This window comes from Aspergillus homomorphus (genome assembly GCF_003184865.1).
Source record: "Aspergillus homomorphus CBS 101889 unplaced genomic scaffold BO97scaffold_57, whole genome shotgun sequence".
Taxonomy (NCBI): Eukaryota; Fungi; Ascomycota; class Eurotiomycetes; order Eurotiales; family Aspergillaceae; genus Aspergillus; species Aspergillus homomorphus.
The window spans coordinates 101,811-125,812 of record NW_020291943.1 but is presented as its reverse complement, the minus strand read 5'-3'; the positions used below and the strand labels follow the sequence as shown (position 1 = coordinate 125,812).

The window sequence follows — 24,002 nt, the reverse complement described above, 5'->3', positions numbered from 1 at the left end:
GGACTGTCCCAAAGGAGTATGAATGCGGGGTCATACCAGCCGGGGCACTCAAATTAAGGCGTTTTGCTGCCTGAGCAAGTTTGATATCAGACATGAACGCGAAATGTCCTTTCCAGTTGTGAACCAGGCTCTGCAAAATACATTGAGAGGTTGAAACTGTCCAAACACAACTCCAACCTCCCAAGGAAGTTCCACCAAACGTAGAGACTGCCCAAAACCAATCTGCGCAAAATAAGTCCGCCTCCGAAGAAGGATGGCGACGAACCTACGGGAAGCAGCGGGTTGCGCAGACCCAGCGTGCGTGAGGATCTGTGCCAAAGATGATCACGTAATACTTTGGGTTACCCCTCTATCTAAGCCAGTCCGCATGTTTGTGAATGTAAAGTACTCGTACCCTCGTTCAGACTAAGTGCTCAACTACATTTCTACCTCAACGCACTCTTCAGTTTTGGTATAATTATCTGCACCAAATGACAACAATCCTATCATGTGAAGCTTATTGGTTCTTTTTCTCAGGAACAAATGCTTGGAATTGGAAGAACTGGATTGGTAGTCCGTCAAGGACAGTTCGCCGTCAAGTTACCTCTCAAGTCGAGCACAAGTAGCGACGAAGAGGTGGAAGCAAATATCAAATCACTCCAGCATGAGCAAGCTATCTATCGACGCTTAAGAAGCTGTGGGGGCGTTGTTCCTTTCCTTGTTTACTCAGAGACGGTCACTAAACTCCGCCTAATAGAAAATGGTGATCCACGTTCCTACTTGAGTCAAAATAAGCCATCTAAGTCTTTTCAGCTGGCTTGGTTTCGTTTGATGGCTCACCTCCTTTCGAGAATTGACGACCGGCAATTATTATGGTAGACATTGCCACCCACAACTTTCTTCTCGACGCCGGATTCAAAGTCAAGATATGTGATTTTACGGACTCCGTGAAAATGTCTCTTGACACCTGTATGCAGACGGCTGACTGGGCAGAGTATTCCATACAGACATTAGGCAGTTGGAAGTTGTGATGTATGAGGTGCTGGTTGGGAGTAATGTGAATTTGATATATTTGAGAGTCTACCGTTGGAGCTTAGCAACGGTACATGGCCACGGAGGGAGGATCTTCCCAGCAATGAGGGTCTATGGCTTGCTCCAGTTATTGAATGATGATGGACGAATTGTATATTTGACAGTGCGCGCGCCTTAATGGAAAGAACTGGAGTCCGTCGAGGTGGAGAACGACCGAGTCAAGCAACGTTGGCTATCCAGAAACTTGATATCAGTTTTGCATCCTATTAATTCGTTCCAATGGCTGGAGTTCTCTCTCGCCTTGCAACTACCCTGGTAATATTATTGGTGCATTTGCAGGTTGCGTTTGGAGTCGAAGACGTTCGTGACCTTATACAGTTTGCACTTGATAAAAGACGGGAGATTTATGTTCCTGCTAACGCCAAGGGTGATGTTCTCTCTGGTCTGCAGGTCGCCGAGACTGCCTGTGGTATTACCACTCTCAGATCACCGGTGAGGCCTGGAAGATTCCAAGGACATGGAGACCAGGAGCTACAAGGAACCCCTGGGGAGTTGTCGCTGCCATCTTCCCTGTCGGTGTGTTTCCCAATATGCATTCTTCTATGGTAGGCACTAATGAGTGTAGATCCCCGCCATGATTCCTCCCCGGTGTACTACCATTGCTATCATCACCGACAACACTGATGGTAACCTCGAGCGTGACCCAGAAGCAACCACGATACTCATCCAGTTGGCCAAGGAAGCCGGCGTCCCTCCCAGTGTTATTAATAACATCCACGGATAATACAAGGCCGTCAACCTCATCCTGGATGGCCCTCGCCGAGGTCAACGACACCAGCTTTATTGGCGGTTGTTGTGCTGGAGAGTACGTCTACACCCGTGGGTGCGCCACTGGAAAGCATGTACAGGCCAACCTTGGTGTCATGAACCACGCTGCCGTGCTTCTCAGCGTAAACAAGCTATCAATGCCATAGTTGGAGCTGCTTTCAGCGCTGCACGCTAGCTTTACATGGCTATCGGTACAGTGGTCATGATTGGGGTGAGCGAGGAGTGGCTGCCTTAGATGGCAGAACGAGCCAAGGCCCAAGACGTCAACAGAGGCTTCGAAAAGGGCGCTGAACTGGCTCTTTCATCGGTTCCAAGAGCAAGAAGCACATCGGGGACCTGATCGCTATTGCGGGAGAGGAGTGCACCACTATGCTTCTAGACAGAAGAGGTTGTCTAACTTCCTCCTCATTATACGCTGGGTTGCTCTGAGTGAATTCTCAGTAACCTACCTTTCAACAACTTTTGGGTGCTTCATACACTGAGAGCTCCTCATTTGTATTACCCGGCCAATGAAAGCCATCAATCAACTCAAGCACCAAGGATTTCAGTATGCAATCTGCCGTCGAGCAGGGCACTTTAATGTGTGGTGAATTAAGCATACGTCATACCTCGATTTAGTATACTCCCAAACAACGAATCATATTGTCACTGAAGTTTTAGCAGAGCATGATTATCAGTTTGTGGTTTGACTTGTTATATATCCTTTGTCCACTCAACGACGGTAAGAATATGTAGAGAGTCTGGAGAATGAGATACAAAGAATGCCTTTGTTTCATTGGCGTAGCTCTGCATTCCTGACTTAGACGCCCTTTATGACCACAAAGTCTTTGTCTAGGATGATATATCCTACTAAGAAAGTTTGAACGGAGATAAGAGATCTCAAAAAAAGGCTTATTTCTTCAAAGAACAGCATCTTAAAATGTACACCAGAAACAAAACACCTAATGTTGTCGGTCAAGCCAGCATTACGTTGTCGACCGAATCTATAAATCACACACAATTCCCACTGCCTGGAAGAACAACCTCAGCCGCCACAGATCATCAAATCTCTGACCTCCAGAATTCACCGTTCAACGACATTGTATCTGCGTCGACTCATTTCAAAATGGATGTCAAGGTCGAGAATATTGTAGCCATGGGTGAGCGAGGCGACTACACCGCCAGTGACGTTGACCCTAGCATTTGTACCTCACACGACGCTCCCGACCCTGCGGAAGACTACGTGGCCGACGGAAAGTCGAAGCTCGTTTCCCACACAGACCGGTACTCTGTGAGTCGTATACACATTGGATCCACCGTCCTGACGGCGGTGATCTGGTATGGCGAGGAGCCTATTGTCTGGAACGACGAGCCCCTCCGCGTGCTACATGCTGAGTCCGAAAGCCTGCGGGAAGCGCACCCGGACGCGGCAAGGTTTCACGGGTATATCCAGTACGATGAGGAAGTCCGGCTGTATTGTGAAGGGCCGAAAGGGTTTAAGTACTCCGGGAAAGAGACCTTCCATGAAAAAGATGATCGACATTTCCTGGTCAATTGGACACAGAACAAAGTCCTTGGACTCGACACTCGTTGTGCTGATGTCGAGGAGGAAGGGGACTCAAGCGTGACTGGCCCGAGGACACTCGAGATTGCTGCCTAGGTGTGGTCGCTGTGGGTCGTTAATCTGTGGGTTTGTAACGGCTCTTGCTATCTTGTATGAAATAACTTAATAATACAACAAAAAAGTTGAAAACCTGGACTAGAACCTATTCACCATGATGAGTTGTTGTTAGAAAACTTCTCTTAAGCACATCCCACGAAATGCTCTGTGCGTTCCTATATGAGATATTTAGTTGCACCCAATCCATAAATAAAGTGTCCTAGACGAGCACAACTTCTACTATCTAGACTAAGTATTCTCTTGGTCAAGCCCATGCGGGTTCTTGGATACTTCACTTTACCACTCGTAAACTGATTCAATAGCGTAGCCAAGCACGAACTCAAACACGGAGAGGTTACTACAACATAAGCAGGCCCCTGATCCTTGCTACCTTAACCAAGCAATTTGTCGGACATAAGCCTCCATACTAATGCAAGTGCACATCTACGGCCGCATAGCGTATGCTTGGCCCGACAGATTGCACCGCGCAAAACGTGGCCGCCTAGTGCGTTGCGTGCTAATGAAACTCAATCAATATGAGAATCGATCGTTGCGCCCCACCCCCTGCATCCCTAGGTAATGTCCGACGCACTTATACTCGTATTTGCGCAAAAAAAAAAAATCATCCCCGATCAATGCCTGCTGGGTACCTGGACCTTATCCTTGAAACTTGCCACATGGGCCAGCGTTGAGGCTACCCACAGCCTTAGCAGAATTTATACTTGGTGGCCGTGGAAGGTTACATCCAGAAACGCAAAAGTGCGCGATGGGACGTCGATACTTCGCGCTAGGATTGGATAAACTCTGCAGAATTATTAGATCGGGGCATCCCTGCTAGTTCGCCGACGTGGCGTAGTCTTCATGATTCATGCTTTGCGGACTAAGTCTTGGACGCTGTTGTCATGCTTGTGAATTGTTCCGTAGAGCCAGGGGTATGCATTCTCTACACCTTCCTTCTCCAAAGAGAAAATCAGACAATTTGCGACCGAAATAAAGTGTCTCTCTTGGACCCGGCTGAAAGCCACTCCCGACCTATAACGGGATCACTTGCAATTAACTCCATTATCGAATATTCGTCAACGACTCTCCCGGAACCCTGCGGAACCGTGGCATGAGAGGATTTCAGGCTTGTGGAGCCAGCAATTGGATTTGGCGGAGGGAAGGTGGTCTGTTGCAGCCGAGAGCGAGTCCACCGTCTCCAGTCCAAGACTCCAGCCTATCAATAAAACCTGTTAAGGCCAGCGAGCGAAGTACAGCGACTAGTTTGTGGACAAAGTTCACTGGGCGCCCCGCTACTTAGATTAAACTAGTGCTGACGGCGCGGACCGACTGCACAGACTTACAGCGCAATTTGTTTGCATCTCCGCTCGTGCTGCATTATGCACGCAACATGGCGTAAACCCATTGTCAAGAAAAAAAAAAAAAAAAAAAAAAAAAAAAAGGAAAAAAGAAGTTAGGTTGAATTATATACATGGAAGACAAAAGAAAATCATGCTACTGATATGTAGTCAATGTGGGCACCGCAGTGGGAAGCCTACCGGAGCCAGCCCTCGTCGGCGGCGTGCGTCGACGAGGGCTCGGATTCAATACGGCTGCTTCGTCGCGTCTCGTGCGTGATCTCGATCTGGTTGGAGACCACAATCGCACTATTGGGGGTGTCCGTCACGTCCGCAGGCGCCGGGTATGCTTTCAGGGTCTGCATCTTCATGTCGCCCATCATGCGTTCCTCACTCTCGGTGAAGGTCAGCCCGATCGTAATCGGGTCGGTGCTTCTGTTGCGGTTCCGGCTGGCAGAGGCGCCGCCGCCGCCTCCGATCGTCTGGAATCCCGAGGGGTTCTTGTGGCTCTTTTGCGAGGACTGGAAGGCGCTGCCGAAGGCGCGTGCGAGCCAGGTGCGGAATAGGTGGAAGACCATCGGCAGGTTGGTCGTGATGACTGCGGCGAAGGTCTCCCGTGTACCCCATTCCTCGGCAATGGAGGCTCCGTTGTTTTGTTCCTGTGCGATGTGAGCGAGGTGGTTAGGTGCTGTTATTTTTTGTGCAACTTAAAGATGGAGCGAGAACTCACCACAATGAGAAACACGGCCTTCAGGGTCGCACAGACGAGAATGAAGATACCTGCACTGAGGATGATGGTCGCCGCGATTTTCTTGATGACCTTCAGGCTCGATCCCCAGAGCATAGGAATCGGTAACAGAATCAAATATGGGTCTGTGAGGAGGTTGGATGCAAAGGTGATGGCGACCACCGGCATCGAGATGGCAGGCTGGCAAACGTCTGGCGGATAACACTGTGAGCGGGAATCATGACATCGAGGCTAGAAGCAAACTCACTGCCGGGGTCGGGGTAGATCTGCCAATTCTTGTGGAACGGGCGACAAGACGCCAGAATGGTGACCGTGCTGGCGATGAAGGCCCCAATGACCAAGATGAATCCAATATAGATTGGCACGCGATACCGTCGACCGAGGCCATCCTATGGTAAAACCATGGATCAGTACATTGTAAAGAGCATAGATGGTTGGCGACAGTCGTACCATCAATCGAGCGTAGAATGCTAACATCGACAATTTGAGAAAGCTGATCAATGCTGTATAGGTGGCCCAGCCCGCAACTTGGATCTTCGAGCCGATCACCCTGAAGAGACAGATCAGTGACCGTGCATGCATGACGAGCGGATCCGCCAACTTACCGGGCATGATATTCTGCACTATCTGGGGCCAATGCGGCCCGTTGAGCGTCGGTCATGCTGTTGTTTGCCAGTCCGTGGGCCACTGCGCCCACATTGTAGGCCAGCGAGACCTGCGCGGTGTAGAATAACTGCAGCATTCCAAGTCAGCCCGTCAGAACGTGTAGAGCGCTCAGGGTAAGAAGGCACCCACAATTCCCACCCAGACCAGGTAGTCGTCCAGGCGCAAGTTTCTCCAGCCCACGACTCTGCTCTGCGACCACGTCCGCAACATCGTCACCGCAACACCAACTGCGTACATGGTCCATAGTTGGACGTTGGTATTGTACGCCGCCTTTGAAGCGGCGTCCCGCGCCTCAAGCACTGTCCACATGGTTCTGTGCGCGGACTCTGATCTACAATGCAGACTAAGTCGTGGAATTGCGCAGGGGGGTTTTGAAAGGGGAGAACGTGTCCACCTGCAGTGCCTTACGGGCAGGATCAGGGATGTGCGAGATCTGTCTAGTATAAAAAGAATGCAAGCATTACACAATCAGGTGTTATTGCACAATCAGGTTGATTGTCTGGTTTCGGCTATTGGCTTATGCGATTCAGGGCAAGATGGTGGCGAATGCAACGTGGGGAGGACTTCCTATTTTTGAGAAGCTGCCACGAGTCCACGACCACCAGGCTTGCCTATTTTTTGAGCACCCGGCCACTGCACTCACTGCCAAAAAATCATTCTAGGCCGATACAATAGGGTGGAGCGGATTGATGTTATCTACGCTGCTCTACTCTCTCTGCCTGATGAATTCAAAAAAGTATTTACGGCGGACTGATTGGCAGTGTTCCAGTGCAGGGTATCAAGGTTTGCACGAGCAAGTTTAGTGAAGTCTCGTACTCCAGGACAAGGTATAATTAATACCTCGGTTGGAGGCACGCTCGAAGGTTAAATCGCGGACAAATCCCCAGCCCCACCAGAATTAGATAAGGTTCCCACTCTGTTTGTTCAAATGAGGCAAAAGATTGTCGATCTCCAGTCCTTACCGCCAGCCCCGAGGGGGGGAGTCCGCAGCCATTCACCATCAGGGCGCCTCCATCCCAGTCCCTGCAGTCAACCACTCTAGTGCTCTCTCCAGCCTACTCCTCCGATACTACTGCTAGGAACCGGATCATATGACTCTATTCGGACGAGGAGGCAAGCAACCCCAATTTTGGTCGAGTGGAGCATCCAGGCACGAAATCTTAGAAATAAACTCCCTTGCCCACCCCCTCCTCGGGGAGGATCTTCTGTCCTGACGATCACAACTCTGTCGACCCTTGGCATCCTTGCTTGTTCACCTTTCACTTTCTGCCCGGTTCCTTGCACAATGTATCGGTTTAAGCTGGAACTAGTCACGGCTATCGCCACGTGGGCGCTGGCCGCCGCCTGTCACCAACTGCCTCGTGCCTCTGACGGGTCGGAGGGCTCTTGCCACCAAGGCGATGCCGACTTCAAGGCTCTCGGAGCCAAACTTTCTAGCAATGCCCAGGTGTACTGCCCGGGCTCAAGTGGGTTCAAGGATGCGACCACACGGTGGTCCGTTCTGGAGGAGCCTCAGGTCAACATCGTCTTTGTTCCTGGCACGGAGAATGACGTTGCCGAAATTGTACAGCTTCCTTACCATTCATCATTCTCAATCTTTATAAACTATATTGTGACTGACCGATTCTGCGAATAGGTGCAATATGCCAACAAGAAGGACCTGCCGTTCCTGACGTACAACGGTGTCCACGGCGCCCTCACCTCTCTCGGCAAGATGGACCACGGCATTGCCATCTACATGGGACAGTTGAGCAGCGTCCAGGTCGCGGCCGATGGCCAGACCGCGACATTTGGTGGCGGCACCATGTCCAAGCTTGTCACGGACGAGCTCTGGGCGGCCGGTAAGCAGACGGTGACGGGCACCTGCGAGTGTGTCAGTCTCCTCGGACCCGCCCTGGGTGGCGGCCATGGCTGGCTCCAGGGCCACCACGGCCTCGTCTCGGACCAGTTTGTGTCCATGAACATCGTGCTTGCCGACGGCACTCTGACCACCATTGACGAGACCTCCGATCTCTGGTGGGCCGTCAAGGGTGCTGGCCACAACTTTGGCATTGTCACTTCCCTGACCTCGAAGATCTACGACATCGAACACAGTGACTGGGCCATCGAGACCATCATCTTCAGCGGCGACAAGGTCGAGGAGGTTTACCAGGCTACGAATGACTACCTCCTGAAGAACGGCACTCAGCCCGCCGGCGTGATCAATTGGTCGTACTGGATGAACAACGCCGAGGCTGACCCCAGCAACGTGAGTACCAACCCCAAACACTTTCAAAAACCCAGCACTAACACCCCACAGCCCGTGATCGTCTTCTATATCATCCAAGAAGGCGTGACAGCCGTCGACACCGCGTACACGGCGCCCTTCCACAACATCGGCCCGATCTCCGTGACGGCCGAGAGCGGAACCTACAAGGACCTGGCGGCGTGGACCAGCATTGCCACCAGCTCGCCACCATGCCAGAAGATGGGGATGGCCAACCCGCGCTTCCCCATCTACCTAGAGACGTACGACGTGGCGGCGCAGAAGCAGGCATGGGACGTCTACGCGAACGCGATCCGCGGCTCGTCTGCCTTCAACAACTCCATCTTCATGTTCGAGGGCTACTCCGTCGGGGGCGTCCACTCAATCGACGCCAGCACCAGCGCCTTCGCCTTCCGCTCCGAGAACCTGCTCGCCGCTCCGCTCATCAACTACTTCCCCGACGGTGCCGAGCTCGACCAGAAGGCCGCCAGCCTGGGCCAGGAGCTCCGCAACATCCTCTTCAAGGCCAGCGGCCGTGACCACATCCGCGCCTACGTCAACTACGCCTACGGCGACGAGACGCCCCAGCAGCTGTACGGTAGCGAGGACTGGCGCCAGCAGCGCCTGCAGGAGCTGAAGAAGACGTATGATCCCTCCGGCAAGTTCAGCTTCTATGCGCCCGTGGCCTAGGGGGTTGCAGAGGGGTTGTTCGGATGTACAGGGTTGGCACGATATACGCGCCGTAATTCATTGTCTATACCACGAGTTCTTATGTTAATTGAATCGTTAATAGAAGGAAAGCTTCCGTCGTAATTTCAAGATGTGTGCAGGCGTGTAGTTGCTGTGCATCGAATTTGCAGATGCGACCGTAGTCGGATCCCGCAGGTGCCATTGCGCCAGGACAAGACGTCACCCGTCGATGGACTGTGCAGAAAGAGTGCAGTCGGGTTGGCAGGTGGTCTCAGGACCTGCGTGGCGCGCTTGAGAACAAGCATTCGACCTTGCGGTGGTGATTAGGTTGTGGCGCACTTGTCCCTGGTTCGCCTCCACACCTGAGCAACGTATCCTGGAATGTGTCGCAGATGGCTTCACTGCACTTACCGACAACACCGCCCACATATTGTCGCATGAGCTAGAAATGGTGAATCTCGACTGCAAAGCTCCGAGCAGATTTCAGAGCCCTACATTTTAGACCCGGAGGCACTTATTGCTGGCTGTGACTCTTGCTTTGGACACTGTCTGTCTGCCCTGAGTTGAGGATGCTTCTGCAGATCGAAGTTGAGTCGATCTTTATACCTCCTTGGCGACGGCCGTAAGTCGTTCTTATGGTCATATCCTCGAGACTACGCTTGGGCTTTACAGCCAGTGTTCTACCGTGACATCTGAGATATCAAGTACGACAAACCCGATTGGACACCTCTACGAACCCAGCCCAATAATTGGTGACATTGTACGATGCGTGCATGCCCGGAGGTTCGTATGTTCCGCTGACAGTAAGTCATTGGGGATTGGAAAGAAGGAGCCTAAGCCAGATGATTGTCACTCTCCCGAGCGGTCTATCCGGCTCAGATGAACGCAGTCCATTTCGGCATCGCAGCCTGCAGCCGAGTCAAGGCTACTACGCCGCATAGTCGGCACTCAGCAACGGGTTTTTGCCTCGTGACATGAGATTAGGATCATCCGAAAGGCTATTAAAATGATTGCTGTGGCGGCCCGGCCATCCCTCGCCAAGGATGCCTCGTATCGACTCCTGCAGGTGTCCGAAGACCCTCGATCATTACCCAATCTCGAGGATTGAGATGCATGAAGACGCATTCTTCATCTCCAAGTCTGGCAGCGATCGGCGAATTGTTGTTGCCATCGGACGAACACTGGACCTGTCAAAAACCAAAAGCTGGATACGGTACCGGTGCGAGAAGTCTCCTCTAGCCATACAACTGAGCCAGATCTTGCTGACGCATGGAAGCCGAAGAAGGGCCAGTGGTTGATTTTCGGGTTTCTGGCCTTGCTCTCGTTCATCATTTCGCTGGACACCACGATCATCACGCCTGCCATCCCGGTGAGTGCCACCCAAAAACCCACGGAAGCGTCTAACCTCATAGCCACAGGTCCTCGAGCTGTCCCTGAATGGCGACACCGTCAAGGCCTTCTGGGCCGGCACCTCCTACCTCCTCGCCAGCGCCGTGTGCCAGCCGTTCATCGTTGATTTGTCCGACGTGTTCGGTCGCCGGGAAGTCTTGTTCGTCGTCGTTTGCCTGTTCACGCTCGTGACCATCCTGTCGGCCGTGGCCCATGGCTTCAACCTCCTAACCGGTCGGTCGCTGGAGGGCGTCGGCAGCGGCGGAATCATGGCCAGTTGCATCGTCATCACGACCGACATTGTGCCGCTGCGCCAGCGCCCGACCTACTACGCGATCGTGCAGATGGCCTGGGCGATCGGCATGCTGGCCGTGCCCGTCATCGGCTGCGCCATCGCGCAGAACATCATCTGGCGCTGGATCTTCTACATCAATCTGCCCTTCCGCGGCATCGGGCTGGCGATGGTACCGCTGACGGTGCGCCTGAAGGCCGACCGACCCAGCATCATGCAGCGCCTGACGTCCATCGACTGGATTGGCGGCGTCTTGTTCATCGGCAGCCTGTGCAGCTTCCTCATCGGCATCACCTGGGGCGGGAACCAGTTCGCCTGGGCCAGCTGGCAGATCATCGTGCCGATCGTCGTTGGCACCGTCGGGTGCGTTGCCGCGCTCTTTTGGGAGGCGTTCATGGCCCATTCCCCGTTCATTCACGGCCGCCTGTTCGCCAGCTACTCCGCTGTCGTCGCATACATCTGCGCATGTCTGCAGGGCACACTGGTGCGCACACTCCCTCCCCAATCCTTGCACCCAACTACTAACCATCCCAACTCAGATGCTCGGACTCCTGTACTTCATCCCGCTGAGCCTGCAGATTGTCAAGGGCTTCGACGCGATCAGCAGTGGACTGGCGCTCATGATGATCCTGGGGGTGATGTTGCCGGCGAGCGTGGTGGCAGGAATGCCGCTGACGCGACTGGGGGCGTACCGGTGGGCGATCTGGAGCGGATGGGTGCTGCCGACGGTGGCGATCGGGCTGCTGACGCTAGTGGACGCGCACATCTCAGCGGCGCGCTGGGTGTTCATCTTCCTGACGCTGGGGGTAGGCCAGGGACTTGTGCTGACGGCGCAGGACTTCGCCGTGCAGGCATTGGCGCAGGTCAACCGCGACGCCTCGGCCGCGGGGCTGTACTGTACACCTTCATGCGCTCGCTGGGCATGTGCATCGGCGTCGCCGTCGCCGGCACCTTCTTCCAGAACCGCCTCGCGCACCACCTCGTTGAAGCCCGGCTGCCGGCCCGCGTCGCCTCCGCCGCCGCCGAGTTCGCTCTCGAGTTGCGGTCCTCTGCTCTCTCGCCCGCCGAGAAATCGGCCTATGTCCACGCTTTCCGCGTCGCCTTCCGCGATCTCTGGATCTTCTTTGGCGCTGTCTCTGCCTTCGCATTCGTGCTGTCGCTCGTCATTCGGCATGCGACGCTGGATCGGACATTGCAGTCGGAGCATACTCTTCTTGAACGGAAGAAGTGTGCAGGAGGAAGAGAAGGTTGAGGGCGGGCTGGCGTGATGCTGTTGTAAATGTTGGTCAACCTTCATGTCCTGATGGAGTGTTTTCATCGAGGCTGATATTGTGTAATAATAATCCGGTGCAGCATCTTAGGGACGGCTTACGGTCCATAATTCTATTTTTCCTCACTACGCTAGAGGAACAGCGTAGCACATGCGAGCAGTGCTGGAGTGAATCCCAAACCGAGCTCATCAATAAGGAAGCCAAGTTGATGCCTCGGCTAGCCGACGTCTACATCAGTCACGTGATCGACACTCCTGTCACGACCCGACAAGCGAATCATCGATCCATTAACATCAAGCGCAATATATACATCCACCGTCGACGGCAGGCTATGTACAACTCCGATTCGCCGCTGTACGCAATGCATGCAACACGTATCACCATATGTCTTCATGATATACAACGCAAGAAAGTCCAACAACCGTCAGTTCATGCCCACTGCCGCAGCCTCTGCTCACGGGAGAAATCATTCCATCATGCAAAGTCAAAACCATTAAGCTGTGTATGCGAACGCAAACAAAAACAAAAATCCCATTTAGCTCACGCTGCCGCAGGTGAACGGCGAGCGGACGTTACCTGTGTGGTAGTTGTTGATCTGATTGGTTCCTGGTTAGTGGGGGTTTGAAACCGTACGAAAGGGGGGAAAGGAGGACTTACAATATCCTGTACACTGGAGTACATGCCGCCGACCAGCACGACCAAACCGAAGATGAAGACCAGGAAGTTCACGATGCTGGTCATCAGGTTCTCGCGCGAGTACCACGGCCCTTTGCGGATGAGCACGTACCACAAGATCGGCGGCAGGTAGAAGGAGAAGCCCGAGGTGAACAGCGCGGAGGCGATGGAGAGCAGGTCGTCGAAGAATGGGATGGCCTCGGCGATGACCCACGCCAGGATGGTCAACACGGTGATCAGGATCAACCAGGTCACCCAGCCCTTGGTGGTGTTGATGTACTTGGTCACGCTGTTGGCGTAGATGCGGCCGTGGATCAGGCGGCCGGCGACGATAGTGCAGATGGCGCCGGAGATGAAGATCACCGGCAGCGCGATGCCGAAGGCCACCTTGCTGACCAGGGCGCCGGCCGACAGCAGCGCCGGCGACTGCACGTCCAGGCCGGTGAACGCGTAGATGGTCGCACCCGTGACCGTGTAGATGACGATCTGCAGGATGCCCAGCGACCAGATCGACTTGGTGAAATCGCGCGGCGTGTGCATCTCATCCATGAACGAGAACAGGCAGCTGGCGAACGTGTACGCGAACACGATGTTGCTGATCGCGATGAACCCGTCCGAGAAGCTGGGGTCGCCCTGCGGCCACGCCGACCACGTCACAGCCCCCAGCCCGCCCGTCGAGTTCGTGCCCTTGATGCCCGTCGCGATGATCGTGATGCCGATGGCCGCCACGATGGAGACGAAGTCCAGGTAGCCGAGCCATGCCATGTCGGCAAACGACGACGGGATCGACAACAGCAGCAGGATGATGGCCGAGACTACGCTGAAGATCACCGAGCAGATGCCGCTGTCGGTGATATGCTGCAGCGCGATGGTGCCCGTCAGGCAGTTGGACCCCGTCAGGAAGATCAGCTGCAGGATCAGCATGAAGGTGAACAGTTCGTACCCCAGGCGGCCCATCAGCAAGGCACCCGCATCGCCGTAGTGCCGGATCGCCGGGAAGGCCAGCTTGACCTGTCCAATCACGTAGGAGGTGTAGATGGCTATCAAGCCGATGCCGACGCAGCAGATGACTCCGGCCACCATGCCGAGCGTCGCGAAGGCGGAGGGAATCGACAGCGAGCCTAATCCGATCGCCTCCACAATCAGCATGATAGTGAGACCCTTCCACCCCAGACGATGGTACTTGGCTTCCCCAGCCTCGATGATCTGCTGGTCCCCATCCTCCACGGCCTCAGGCAGCTTGCCATCAGCGAGCCAAGCGTTCTTGCCGGACAGCGGCTTGTTGCTCTCGCAGTCCTTGCCGGGCCGATTGGCATCTAAGAGCCCTCCTCCATTTGACGGGCTCATGGTGAGCTGGGTGGGAGGCCGTTTCAGGCGATAGACTTCCGGGCAAGCACAGGGAACGACAAGCGCAGGAATGACAGGTAGCAAGCAAGAGCACCAGGACAGCAGTGGTGAGCATGATTCGCAGTCTGGAGATGACACAAAAGATTTCTGATTAGATTACCCGCGGGATGTGCAGATGCGAAAATACCGCCGGAAAGGCCAATACCCCCGCGCGGGTCGATCTACAGGCTGCCGAGCTGGTCATTGGCAGAGCCAGCGCACTTTGCCCCGAATGAGTGACTGGGTCGGTATCAGGGCCAATTACTGCGTGGCGGAAAACTGCTTCGTTTCCCGATTTCGACCCCTCTGTTAGTCGTTTCTTTCGGGAAATGCGGGAAATGCCGCAAAATTTTCGCCGGCGGGTGGATTCGCCCTTGCCCATGGGCTGATTCTTCTTCGAATCAAGTCAACTCGTGCCTTGATGCCACCTCCACCAAGCAGGTGGCCAGCGGTTGACCAGCAGTTGACATCATGCTGGCCCTGTCGATTGTCGAGATTCTGCAAGGGCAGCTCTAATCAATGGCTTTGTCCCCAATGCAAGGGGGAGCCAATCCCGCTGTCAATTCCCATCGCCTAATCCCATGACACATCGCAGTCGACGGGCTTCTAGATGGCTTGGCAAGTTTAATATCACAAGACTGACCAATATAGCAGCAGAAAAGTCAATAATCTGATCGAATCTGTCGAATCCGGTTTAGCCATCGAGCATTGGACTGGACTGGACAAGGCAACGAGGAGAGAAAATGACGTCGTGGCCTGTTCGGAGGGCGGTCACGGATGGCAGAACATGACTCGCCGAAGATTTCCCTCCAATTGAATTAAGCAATCCATTCATTGATTGCAACAATCTATCGAGGCTAGGCAAGGCTTGATGGCATTTTCCTTATGCATTGACGATAGAACCGTACTGCTAAACTCCATCTTCGGAACAGTAGGAAAGAGGCGCACGAATACAGGTGAGGAGATGCGGTGGACGTCCCAGGTGTACGAACAGCGTAAGTGATGGAGTATCGTTCTCATACGATGACCGGTGTGAACGTCCCTTGACGAGTTTTTTTCTCGTACAGGGATGGGGTTATCTGGGGAGATAGTGTTGTGTCTCCTTTTGCAGGCGACCTAGGAATGGAGTGTATCTAGATAGACATCGATGTGTGTGCAATGCGTGCTGAACTTGAAGCTATATAAAGCAAATTGCTCCCGAACAATGAAACAAAATCGTCCATCATCCTTTCTCTTTCAAAATCAAATCCACTCTCGGTTCCTTCGGTTCCTTCTGTTCCTTCAAGATTGGAGACATCTTCCACACCGTCCAGGGTGTCCAATTATATTCGCTCTCGATCCTTCCTTCTCCTTCACTCTAACCTTGGTGCAATGGTAACCCTCATGCAGCGACAACTTCACCATCACTCGGGACATCATCGAGCCGGATGGCTATAGGAAGAGCGGCATTTTCATCAAGGGTCAGTTTCCTGGTCCGTTGATCGAAGCTAACTGGGGAGACATGATCTCGGTGACAGTGAATAATATGATTACTACTAATACAGCAGACGGCATGACTCTTCATTGGCAGGGATTGACTCAGGCCAAGTCTCCTCGGGAAGATGGTGTTCCAGGAGTCACCCAGTGCCCAATTGCCCCTGGAAGAAGCTTCACTTATACCTTCCAAGCCGACCAATACGGCACCAGCTGGTCTCATTCCCAAACAGTGCCCAATATACTGATGGGGCATATGGACCAATGATTACTCACGGCCCTGTTCAACCCGAAGCCACCTATGATAATGACCTGGGTCCTCTTATTTTTTCGGACTACAGCCACTTGAGCTGCTTCGAGGTCTGAGAGAAGATCTTCTCTATTTCTCCCGTCTCTCTCAATGCCGACAACAACCTTATTAATGGCCGTGGCGCCTGAAATTGCAACAGCAGCTCCACTATCTGCAGTGTCGAGTCCAGTTTGGCCCGCTTCAATTTCAAATCCGGGAAACCCATCGCTTTCGGCTAATGAACACTGGGTCTAACGCCAATCAGAAGTTCACTATCGACGGCCATAATATGACCGTGATTACCAACGATTTTGTCCCCGTCTACGCTTACACAACCGATGTTGTTACTCTCGGCGTCGGCCAGCGTAGTGATGTCATTGTAACTGCCATCGGCAACTCAACAGACTCATACTAGCTACAGTCAGAATTCTCAGTACCTTATTATCGTCCACATGAAAGAACTGTGCCCTTGCAGTGAAGCATATCTACCGAAGACGATTTAATGCAGAAGGCAAATCGTTGGACAAGTTATACCAAACTAAGGATAGTGGTTCATATATATGATATAGTGCACCATGACAATACAGATTTGATGCAGGTAGAAGTATAAACTGTAATAAGTTATAGTACTAGCAGTTATCTGAATTCTAGTATAGCTGTTCCGGTATAAGGCAAGCAAGCAAGGCCCTGATAACACTAAACATGCTTGGCAGTGTTGGAGCTATGGTTTCGCGCACGGGGAAGCACTTCCCCCTGAGAAACTAGAACACTGTTCCGCTTTCAGTTAATCGCCTACACTCCAGATTATGAAGTTGTAGCATGATTCATCGACCCCTGCTCCATCAGTGCTGATGACGCTTTGAATCTCAAATCAGACTGCCAGATGCATGCAACTCAATCTGTGCTGTCTCCGATGCACTCATCGCAGATGCTCGTAAAGAGTACTTATCCTCCCAGAATGAACCTCAGCGACACGAATCCGATGCTATATGACTAAAGTTACCTCACAATGCGAGATATGCTACATTCTAGCCCAGGATTATAGAGTTTGACCTGGCAGCATGAGCTTCCGCCAGCGCCATCACCGCAAAGCCCTACGCCACGCCGCTTTCCTTTCGCCCACAGAACAACACCTTTAACCGCATATACGCACTACGTATCATCCAAAAAAAATCCAGAAGATGGTAGTTACAATAGAAAGTAACGAGATATATATAACCCTGAGGCGATGTCTCTATTCCGAAAATATATGTTAAAAGTCACATCCCTTTTGTCTATTACAAACCCATCCGAACCCGCTAGAACAAAACCTATAGCCACACCCAATCACAGAAAGTAAAATCTGCACAGGAGGCGATTCAGAACACCCAGGTGATCTCCTAGAACCCCTCCTCACTCCACTGCTGGATCGCCCGCGCCCGGTTCCGAAGACTCAACTCGAGGTCCTGTACCTCGGCCAGGGCCCGACGCACCACATGGCCTACACCCGAGGCAAACGGTGGGGGCGTTGTACCTGTTGTGGTACTTAGGACTGACGATGGCAGGATAATGGATTCTGGGGCGGGGTAGCTGTGGTGTCGGGATGGGGGAAGCGGGTGCTATGTGTGGCTGTAGGTGTGGTAGCTGCGGGGTTCGGGCTGGGAGAGGTCGCGGTCGGAGGAGTGGAGGTGGGAATGGGAGTGGGAGTGTGCGTGTGCGTGGTGGAAGAACATGGAGCCTGGGTGGTGGTGGGGAGGCCCTCCGGTTAGAGGGATGTAGGGGACTCTGGAGGATGAAGAGGAGGTGGTGGATGAGGCAGACGAAGAGGAAGGCGAAGGTAGTCGGGGCCCAGCAACATGCGCTGGGTCGATGATTTGATCGTAGTGAGAACCGTGTTGATCATTTGCACGTTGAGCATGGCTTGTAGTGAGCGTGCGGACGAGGAGGAGACGGAGAATGATCCGAGGGAGACGTCGAGCAAGGGGTTGGAACTCGCGTCAGCCGTGGGAAGATCTTTCTGGTGGCTGAAGGCTGGGTGCGACGGATGTCGTGTGTCGAGACTGGCTGAGCACCGTAACGGTCTTGCAGGATGGAGATCAAGGCGTCGAAGTTGTGCAGGAGCCGGAGATAGATCGTCAGCACGAGGAAGGCAAGAATGCTGTGTTGCGGGTCTGCGGCAGATACTTCTGGGGTGTCGTCGCGCGCATCCCCAGTTCGTACCCTCCACTGACGCCAAAAGAATGATCTTGATTGACGCAGTTGGCGTAGAGTCGGTCGAGGCTGAGGTCCAAGCCGCACGGCCGGGAAGGCGGCCGAGACTCGCGTAGCGCAGGCGCGAAGTGTGGATTGATGCGGTGTAGCACATCCAACGATTGCTCGGATGCCTTCAGATTCCGCTGCAGATGGGTCTTGAACTGTGAATCTGGAATAGGCAAGCTGTGCCCTGATCGGTCCTCGGAGACCTCCATGGTCGACTGGGCCTTTCGGATCATCGCAGCAAGCTCTCGGTTGTTTTGGTTGACGCTCGCCTGCAGCTGAACGAGGTCGAGCACATAGTCATTGGTGGTGCACTCCGTGTCTGACGGGGCCAAAGATGGATCGATCGGACACTTTGAGATCCTCGAACAATCGATGGCTGCTGCTGTATCAGGAACGGTGAAGTCGAGGTCAATTGGACCGGCGAGAAGGTCTGAGTATGGAGCGGGTTCGGAGGAGGCCATTGCCGCGCCGGTCTCTCCCCAGTATGAATCTATGTTCACGCAGCAATCCGTCAGCCGTGTGTTACGTACATGGGAAATGTTGCTGTTGTAGTCTCACCAACATCTAGCTGCATGGGGTCCGACTGAAATGCATCCAGGAGCTCACTGGTTCGTTCGCCCAGGGGCTCGGGGAAGTGCGACGAGGTGTACTCCAGCCCGGTCAACAGGACACTTCGATTCTCTGGGCTCTTCGCCGTGGTGTATGGACTTGCTGATGGTGGGAGGCTCTCTCGATCCCAGCGAGACCCGATCGTCGTTCCATGCCGAGACCGTGATTCGGTGACCTCGGGTTCTCGAGCTTCAATGCGGGGGACTGTCTCGGGTTGAGGTCGGCTTTTCTGTCGAGGCCGACCAAGCCGCTGCGGCGGGTCATAGACGCACTCCGTATCCGCCTTGATGCAACGGATGCAGGTTTTACTCGTGGTTACACCAGGCGGGCGAAGGCATTTCAGTTTGGAGGCATGGCAACGGTTGCATGCCTGGCGGGTGAGGGGAGCTTTGCTTTGGGGGAAAGGGTGAGGTTGGGACTGCGTTGGAGCAGTTGAAGCGACGGTCGGTGACATGATGTGAGTGGTCGCGGTGGTGATATGAGGAAGAACACAAGAGAGAGGTATATGCCGCATCGGAACCAACCCTACGGGCTGGATCGGTGCTTTTATCTATGTACAGTTCAGCAAGCGAGGCAGACTGTAGCCTGCTGCACTTTTGCGGCTAACAACTCGTGGCTGCGCAGGCATCGCAATCCTGCAGCATGTCTCCACATGCAACACTCTTCGGTTTGCATGATCTGGAACTAGATGGAAGAGGTGTTCCTGATTATGATGGATCACGCCGGCCATCAGACGAACAGGCCCATCGATCCTGCAGTATGCCTGATGCGACGAGGCTGTTGGTAAAAATAGCTCATCCCTGGTAAGATTAACTGCCGCCACTTAACTGTGGGCACAGATGGCTCAGACGTCCAAGCTGCCGCTGCTGTTGCGACGCATATGAAGCTCTGCATTGGGAGATAGAATTTGCAATCATTCTTAGCGTAAACGGCTGGAAGTGATTGGCTCGGCCCACATGATCTGATGCTGGGTCTAAGAGCAGGACTCCACTCTGCAGAGCCGTGGACCTCCTGACACATACGACCTGACCTAATCTTCATGCGAAACAGGAGGTGGGCGGTGTATGACCGTGTAACCAACGAGCTCTGTCAGGCCAATCTTGTAATATGACAGGGATTGTTCTGTATGATTCTTACAGCTCCTCATCGCGAAGATGCTATGGGGAGGTCAAAGTCGTTATCGGTGCAAGTCTAGACAGGAAAAGTCGGCACTAGCCTGTTGCCGAGTGATGAATGACAAGGAAGGGAAAATCCTTCGACTGGCATGTTGATCTGGAAGGACTGGCGAAGTGCGCAGGGTTGCCATGTGCTGCACCAAGCCATGTGCTGATGTAGGGGCTGCAGATTTCATACTTCGTCGAGTACAATGGCCCCAGGAGCAATGGCATCGTTATCGGTGGTCATTGGAGACATATTGAGGAGACAGTGGGACCGGATAACCGGGACTGTTCGCGTGGAGGAGGAGGGGAACAAGGAGGGAGACGAGTCTGGGACGGACCCCAACGAGTCAAGCATGCTATAACCTTAGGGCTAATACTATCATGCTATGTATCTGTTAGGTTGCAGTTGTCTCGAAAACTCCGCCCCCACGTTGGCCAACTGCTTGAAGACTCCAAGTGGGTCGAGGTTCTCGGCGGGCGTTCGGAGGTCAAATAGGGTCCGACAGGCGCATTGCCAGCCTATCCAGTCCAGCCCTTAAGGATCGCGTCTATATCTCCAAAGCGCTCATCGATGCCATCTTTCCGGGTAAGCTAATCGTTTCAATGCCCATTGAGAGATAATTTTGGCCCCGTGATATATCAAGCAACCGGGGAAGCTTAGAGATCACATGACCCCACCAGACAGTGGAGATTCTCCCTGACAATAAACAGCGTTTCTCGTATTCCCCGGCGGAGAAGAATCCTACGGGAGTTGCCTTGGGCTCGTCACATTATGAAGGATCTGAAGGAATGGCAGTTTCTCGAGCCAGCGCGCGCAGTCCCGACGATCAGCCTCGTCTAACGATCATGCGACTCGCTGATGGTGCGCCTGGAGAGGGGAGGCTCAGCCCAGACCAAACCCAGGCTAGCACAGCAGCAGCAGATTATCGCTGCGGATTTGAGTTCTGATACGAATGCGCTGACATTCTTCACTTGATCTGACGGGACGCCTAGGTCCGGCTAGCCACCCTTGGCAATCTCGTCCGAGTCGGATATCGACCCCTCGAAACCGGCTCCGGGCCCATTTAGTTAGTGACTATTTACGGGGATAGCGCTGTCATCAGATTAGGTCGGACCAGCGATTGATTAAGTTCTGATATTGCAGACATTGCATGATAGTTTCTCCCGCCGGTAGACTTGGGGCCGGTTTCTTCCCCCGGGGAGGCTCCGGAGGACACATGGGTTTCGGTCTGGCGGATTTGGTAGGGGGTCGCTTTCATTTCAATGTTGTAGTACAAGGTTCTTGAAGAATCTCTATGCTGCATCTCTATTGGCTACTGGCGGGATGATCGTCGAAGTATCGGAAAGGGGCTTATTCCCTGCCCTGGTCTGCGTACGAGGGCGTTTGAGTTTCAATGCTGCAGTCCGTCAGCCAACTAGCCACGTATGGACGTTGCTTGCCCTGTTGCTGACTTGTTTTATCAATTGAGCTATCAGCGATATCTCGCAAGTCCAACAACATTGCTACCACTGACACAATACGCGGGGCCCGTAGATAAATATATCCAGCTGAGTAGAATACGCTTCTGGGACATTTATGGATCCTTGGCAATGAGGGAGCGTATTACGAGGTATACATGAGCGTGATATAGACCAACTATAGAGTCAGACACATGCTGTGTTCAGTCTCTGTGGGCTGCTTACTGAGTCAGGCAAACTACTAGAAAGAAAAAGGCTTTGTTTGCAAAGGGAATTTTACTATGTTTTGAAGCAAACTACAATATGAATGGCACGATGGGTAAAAAAAACATTGGTAATCATTATCGAAAATAACTATGAAAAACGTGCCAAGCAATCCAGAAACCCATCATCAACTTGCTACGAACTAGTTCTCCTGTTTCGCGAGGTCCTCCTTGGCAGAGGACGGAGGCATACCGAACAACCGCTCAAAGATATTCGTCGTCGCCTCCAGATCCCCTGGAGCAGGGTTCTCCGTCTCCTCGCCGTCATTCTTGACGATGTTGAATCCGGGGAAACCCGGCAAGGCATCGCGGATCTGACGGGCGTACATGGGTATACCGGCGGGGTAGAAGACCAGCTCAAAGGGCTTGCCGGGGATGGAGCCGCCCATGTAGGTGAAGGAGACGGTGGGAAAGAAGCTGGCCGTCTGGAAGGTCTTGATCTGCAGCTTCCAGGCGTGGGCAGCCTCGTGCGAGGGGTTGATCGAGCGGATGTTCTGGCGCTCGATCTACTTGATCGCGTCGGCGATCCACCAGCCTTGCACCTCGATCGTGACCACCGCCTGACTGAACAGCGTGGGCGCGTGCGTCCCCTACAGGTGAAACATGTTGGGGTAGCCCGACAACAACAGGCCCAGATAAGTCTCGGCCGCGTTCTTCCAGTCCTCCTGCGGCGTCGTGTCGTGGATGCCGCACACTCCGAGGTCAATCATGCTGCCCGTCGTCGTGTCGAACCCGGTCGCCAGGCACACCACGTCCAGCTCGTGGACCGTCCCGTCCTGCAGCTTGATCCCGTTTTCGGTGAAGCCCACGATCGGGTTGCTCTTGGCGTCGACCAGTTCGACTGTGTCGCGGTTGAATTGCTCGTAGAAGTCGGTCTCGAGCGAGGAGCGCTTGCCGCCGAAGAAGTACGGCGACTCAAGCGGAGCCAGCGGGTCCTTGGCTCTGGGATCGTTGATACGAGCGCGCGTCTTCTTGGCCCAGAAGTCGTGCAGATAGCGGTTGGCAAGCGGGTGGGGCATCGTGTCCTTGTAGTTGGCCGTGGAGAAGTCGAAGCCTCCGCTCTGGTACCGTTGCTCGTAGAAGGCTTCACGTTCGGTCTCGTCGTCCTCCAGGGCGTTTCTCTCACAGAAGTCCACCAGAGCCCCGGTTAACGTCTTTTCGCGGAGGTCAAACAGCTGGGGATAGATGGTCTTCAGCTGATCTTGCTCCTCCTTTGTGAGCTCCTTACGGCGCATGGGGATGGAGTAGTTGGGCGAGCGCAGAAAGACCTTGAGGGAACCAGCGACAAGGCCCCAGGCCTGAATAACTTGGACACCTGAAGCGCCCGTTCCAATGATAGCAGCACGCTTACCGCGCACGTCGACGTCTTCTTCGGGCCAGAAGGAAGTGTGGTGGATAGGACCCTTGAAGTTCTCGATGCCCTCCCATTCCGGGGTATACCTTGGAAGAAACACCAGCAGCGGCAATGAAGTACTTATGCATACGCGGTGCGACCGTCCTCAGTCTTTATTACCCAGCGTCCCTGCTCCTCATTGAACTGAACATCGACAACCACACTGCCGAAAGCAACGTCCTTCTTCACTTGCAGGACCTTGTCAACGTGGTCGAAGTAAGCGCGGAGCACCTTGTAGTCGGGGTAGTTGGTGGTCCATGTCCAGTCCTTTCGCGTCTCGGGGATGGAGAACTGGTACAAGGGGACCTGGGAGTCAACGCGAGCTCCAGGATAGCAGTTGAAGCGCCAGGTGCCGCCTAGATCGGAGCCAGCCTCGTAGATGACGGTCTTGCGACCCACTTTGCGCATCTCATTCAGCATGTAGATACCGCTGAATCCGGCGCCGACGATGAGGACATCGGTTTGAATGTCTTCATAAATCCCAGTCGAGCCATGGGGGTGGGAGAATTCCTTGAGCTCACGCTTCATGATGACTGAGATGATGTGTAAGATAGTTGGAGGGATAGTAAGAGTCGACTGTACAGAATGTCAATGCCCATGGCAGTTCGATCGCGATATAGCATTTCGACGGTCGCAAAATTGACTGCATCCAAGTTCTGAAAGACGGTCGGGTTCGGCGAGTAAGGCTCGTCAGACCATGAATGCGTCTCCAACATTAAGATACACAATGGTGAGCTGGTGTTGCAGGCTCAAGTGGTTTGGAGAGGGACTCCGGCGGCTTCGGATACCCTAACTATCTCCCCGACCCTCGTCGCGGAATCTCGCCGACCGCACCGAACCAACTTCAGATCCCTGTCGAGGCTCGGTGGCTTGGATCTGCGCTAAATCCCCGCCGAGAAAAGAGAATTGTCTGATATATGAGTACCTTGTGGTAGTGGAGAG

At 53.6% G+C, this 24,002-nt stretch overlaps 9 protein-coding genes across 9 annotated transcripts; 5 read left to right on the top strand and 4 right to left on the bottom strand.

Annotated features, from left to right (window-relative positions):
- Nucleotides 1–103: 103 nt before the first annotated feature.
- On the top strand, nucleotides 104–1,149 carry BO97DRAFT_438064 (uncharacterized protein; the record flags this gene model as incomplete). Its single annotated transcript, XM_025697893.1, has 4 exons — nucleotides 104–118; nucleotides 496–854; nucleotides 994–1,024; nucleotides 1,057–1,149. 4 exons carry the CDS (start codon nucleotides 104–106, stop codon nucleotides 1,147–1,149), a joined length of 498 nt encoding a protein of 165 aa, XP_025547023.1.
- Nucleotides 1,150–1,290: 141 nt separating this feature from the next.
- Nucleotides 1,291–1,795, top strand: BO97DRAFT_428909 (uncharacterized protein; the record flags this gene model as incomplete). The annotated part of the gene is made up of 2 exons (XM_025697332.1): nucleotides 1,291–1,587; nucleotides 1,637–1,795. 2 exons carry the CDS (start codon nucleotides 1,291–1,293, stop codon nucleotides 1,793–1,795), a joined length of 456 nt encoding a protein of 151 aa, XP_025547022.1.
- Nucleotides 1,796–2,764: 969 nt separating this feature from the next.
- Nucleotides 2,765–3,478, top strand: BO97DRAFT_462444 (uncharacterized protein; the record flags this gene model as incomplete). The annotated part of the gene is made up of 1 exon (XM_025699419.1): nucleotides 2,765–3,478. A coding segment is annotated over one exon (714 nt), but the record flags the coding sequence as incomplete, so codon positions are not given.
- A 1,534-nt stretch (nucleotides 3,479–5,012) lies between these two features.
- BO97DRAFT_428907 (uncharacterized protein) lies at nucleotides 5,013–6,538 on the bottom strand (the record flags this gene model as incomplete). The annotated part of the gene is made up of 6 exons (XM_025697331.1): nucleotides 5,013–5,474; nucleotides 5,546–5,754; nucleotides 5,811–5,952; nucleotides 6,014–6,113; nucleotides 6,169–6,296; nucleotides 6,359–6,538. 6 exons carry the CDS (start codon nucleotides 6,536–6,538, stop codon nucleotides 5,013–5,015), a joined length of 1,221 nt encoding a protein of 406 aa, XP_025547020.1.
- A 764-nt stretch (nucleotides 6,539–7,302) lies between these two features.
- Nucleotides 7,303–9,237, top strand: BO97DRAFT_399209 (putative FAD-dependent oxygenase). The gene is made up of 3 exons (XM_025694229.1): nucleotides 7,303–7,793; nucleotides 7,866–8,477; nucleotides 8,529–9,237. The coding sequence occupies exons 1-3, from the start codon at nucleotides 7,515–7,517 to the stop codon at nucleotides 9,162–9,164; spliced, it is 1,527 nt and encodes a 508-aa protein (XP_025547019.1). The 5' UTR covers nucleotides 7,303–7,514; the 3' UTR covers nucleotides 9,165–9,237.
- A 933-nt stretch (nucleotides 9,238–10,170) lies between these two features.
- On the top strand, nucleotides 10,171–12,097 carry BO97DRAFT_438061 (MFS general substrate transporter; the record flags this gene model as incomplete). The annotated part of the gene is made up of 5 exons (XM_025697892.1): nucleotides 10,171–10,230; nucleotides 10,441–10,533; nucleotides 10,583–11,329; nucleotides 11,385–11,708; nucleotides 11,807–12,097. The coding sequence occupies 5 exons, from the start codon at nucleotides 10,171–10,173 to the stop codon at nucleotides 12,095–12,097; spliced, it is 1,515 nt and encodes a 504-aa protein (XP_025547018.1).
- Nucleotides 12,098–12,389: 292 nt separating this feature from the next.
- On the bottom strand, nucleotides 12,390–14,247 carry BO97DRAFT_399205 (N amino acid transport system protein). The gene is made up of 2 exons (XM_025694228.1): nucleotides 12,774–14,247; nucleotides 12,390–12,711 (listed from the first exon to the last, which is right to left on the bottom strand). Exons 1-2 carry the CDS (start codon nucleotides 14,136–14,138, stop codon nucleotides 12,652–12,654), a joined length of 1,425 nt encoding a protein of 474 aa, XP_025547017.1. The 5' UTR covers nucleotides 14,139–14,247; the 3' UTR covers nucleotides 12,390–12,651.
- A 3,436-nt stretch (nucleotides 14,248–17,683) lies between these two features.
- Nucleotides 17,684–19,384, bottom strand: BO97DRAFT_462434 (Zn(II)2Cys6 transcription factor domain-containing protein; the record flags this gene model as incomplete). The annotated part of the gene is made up of 3 exons (XM_025699418.1): nucleotides 18,736–19,384; nucleotides 18,139–18,667; nucleotides 17,684–18,104 (listed from the first exon to the last, which is right to left on the bottom strand). Exons 1-3 carry the CDS (start codon nucleotides 19,298–19,300, stop codon nucleotides 17,684–17,686), a joined length of 1,515 nt encoding a protein of 504 aa, XP_025547016.1. The 5' UTR covers nucleotides 19,301–19,384.
- Nucleotides 19,385–21,810: 2,426 nt separating this feature from the next.
- On the bottom strand, nucleotides 21,811–23,588 carry BO97DRAFT_462433 (flavin-containing monooxygenase; the record flags this gene model as incomplete). Its single annotated transcript, XM_025699417.1, has 4 exons — nucleotides 21,811–22,173; nucleotides 22,210–22,231; nucleotides 22,262–23,107; nucleotides 23,152–23,588. 4 exons carry the CDS (start codon nucleotides 23,586–23,588, stop codon nucleotides 21,811–21,813), a joined length of 1,668 nt encoding a protein of 555 aa, XP_025547015.1.
- Between the last annotated feature and the right edge of the window lie 414 nt (nucleotides 23,589–24,002).

Coding starts and splice junctions, on each gene's coding strand:
- BO97DRAFT_399209 (XM_025694229.1), top strand. CDS start 7,515: ATGTATCGGTTTAAGCTGGAACTAGTCACGGCTATCGCCACGTGGGCG. Junction 7,794..7,865: donor AGAATGACGTTGCCGAAATT/GTACAGCTTCCT, acceptor TTCTGCGAATAG/GTGCAATATGCCAACAAGAA. Junction 8,478..8,528: donor CCGAGGCTGACCCCAGCAAC/GTGAGTACCAAC, acceptor AACACCCCACAG/CCCGTGATCGTCTTCTATAT.
- BO97DRAFT_399205 (XM_025694228.1), bottom strand. CDS start 14,138: ATGAGCCCGTCAAATGGAGGAGGGCTCTTAGATGCCAATCGGCCCGGC. Junction 12,712..12,773: donor ACTCCAGTGTACAGGATATT/GTAAGTCCTCCT, acceptor GGAACCAATCAG/ATCAACAACTACCACACAGG.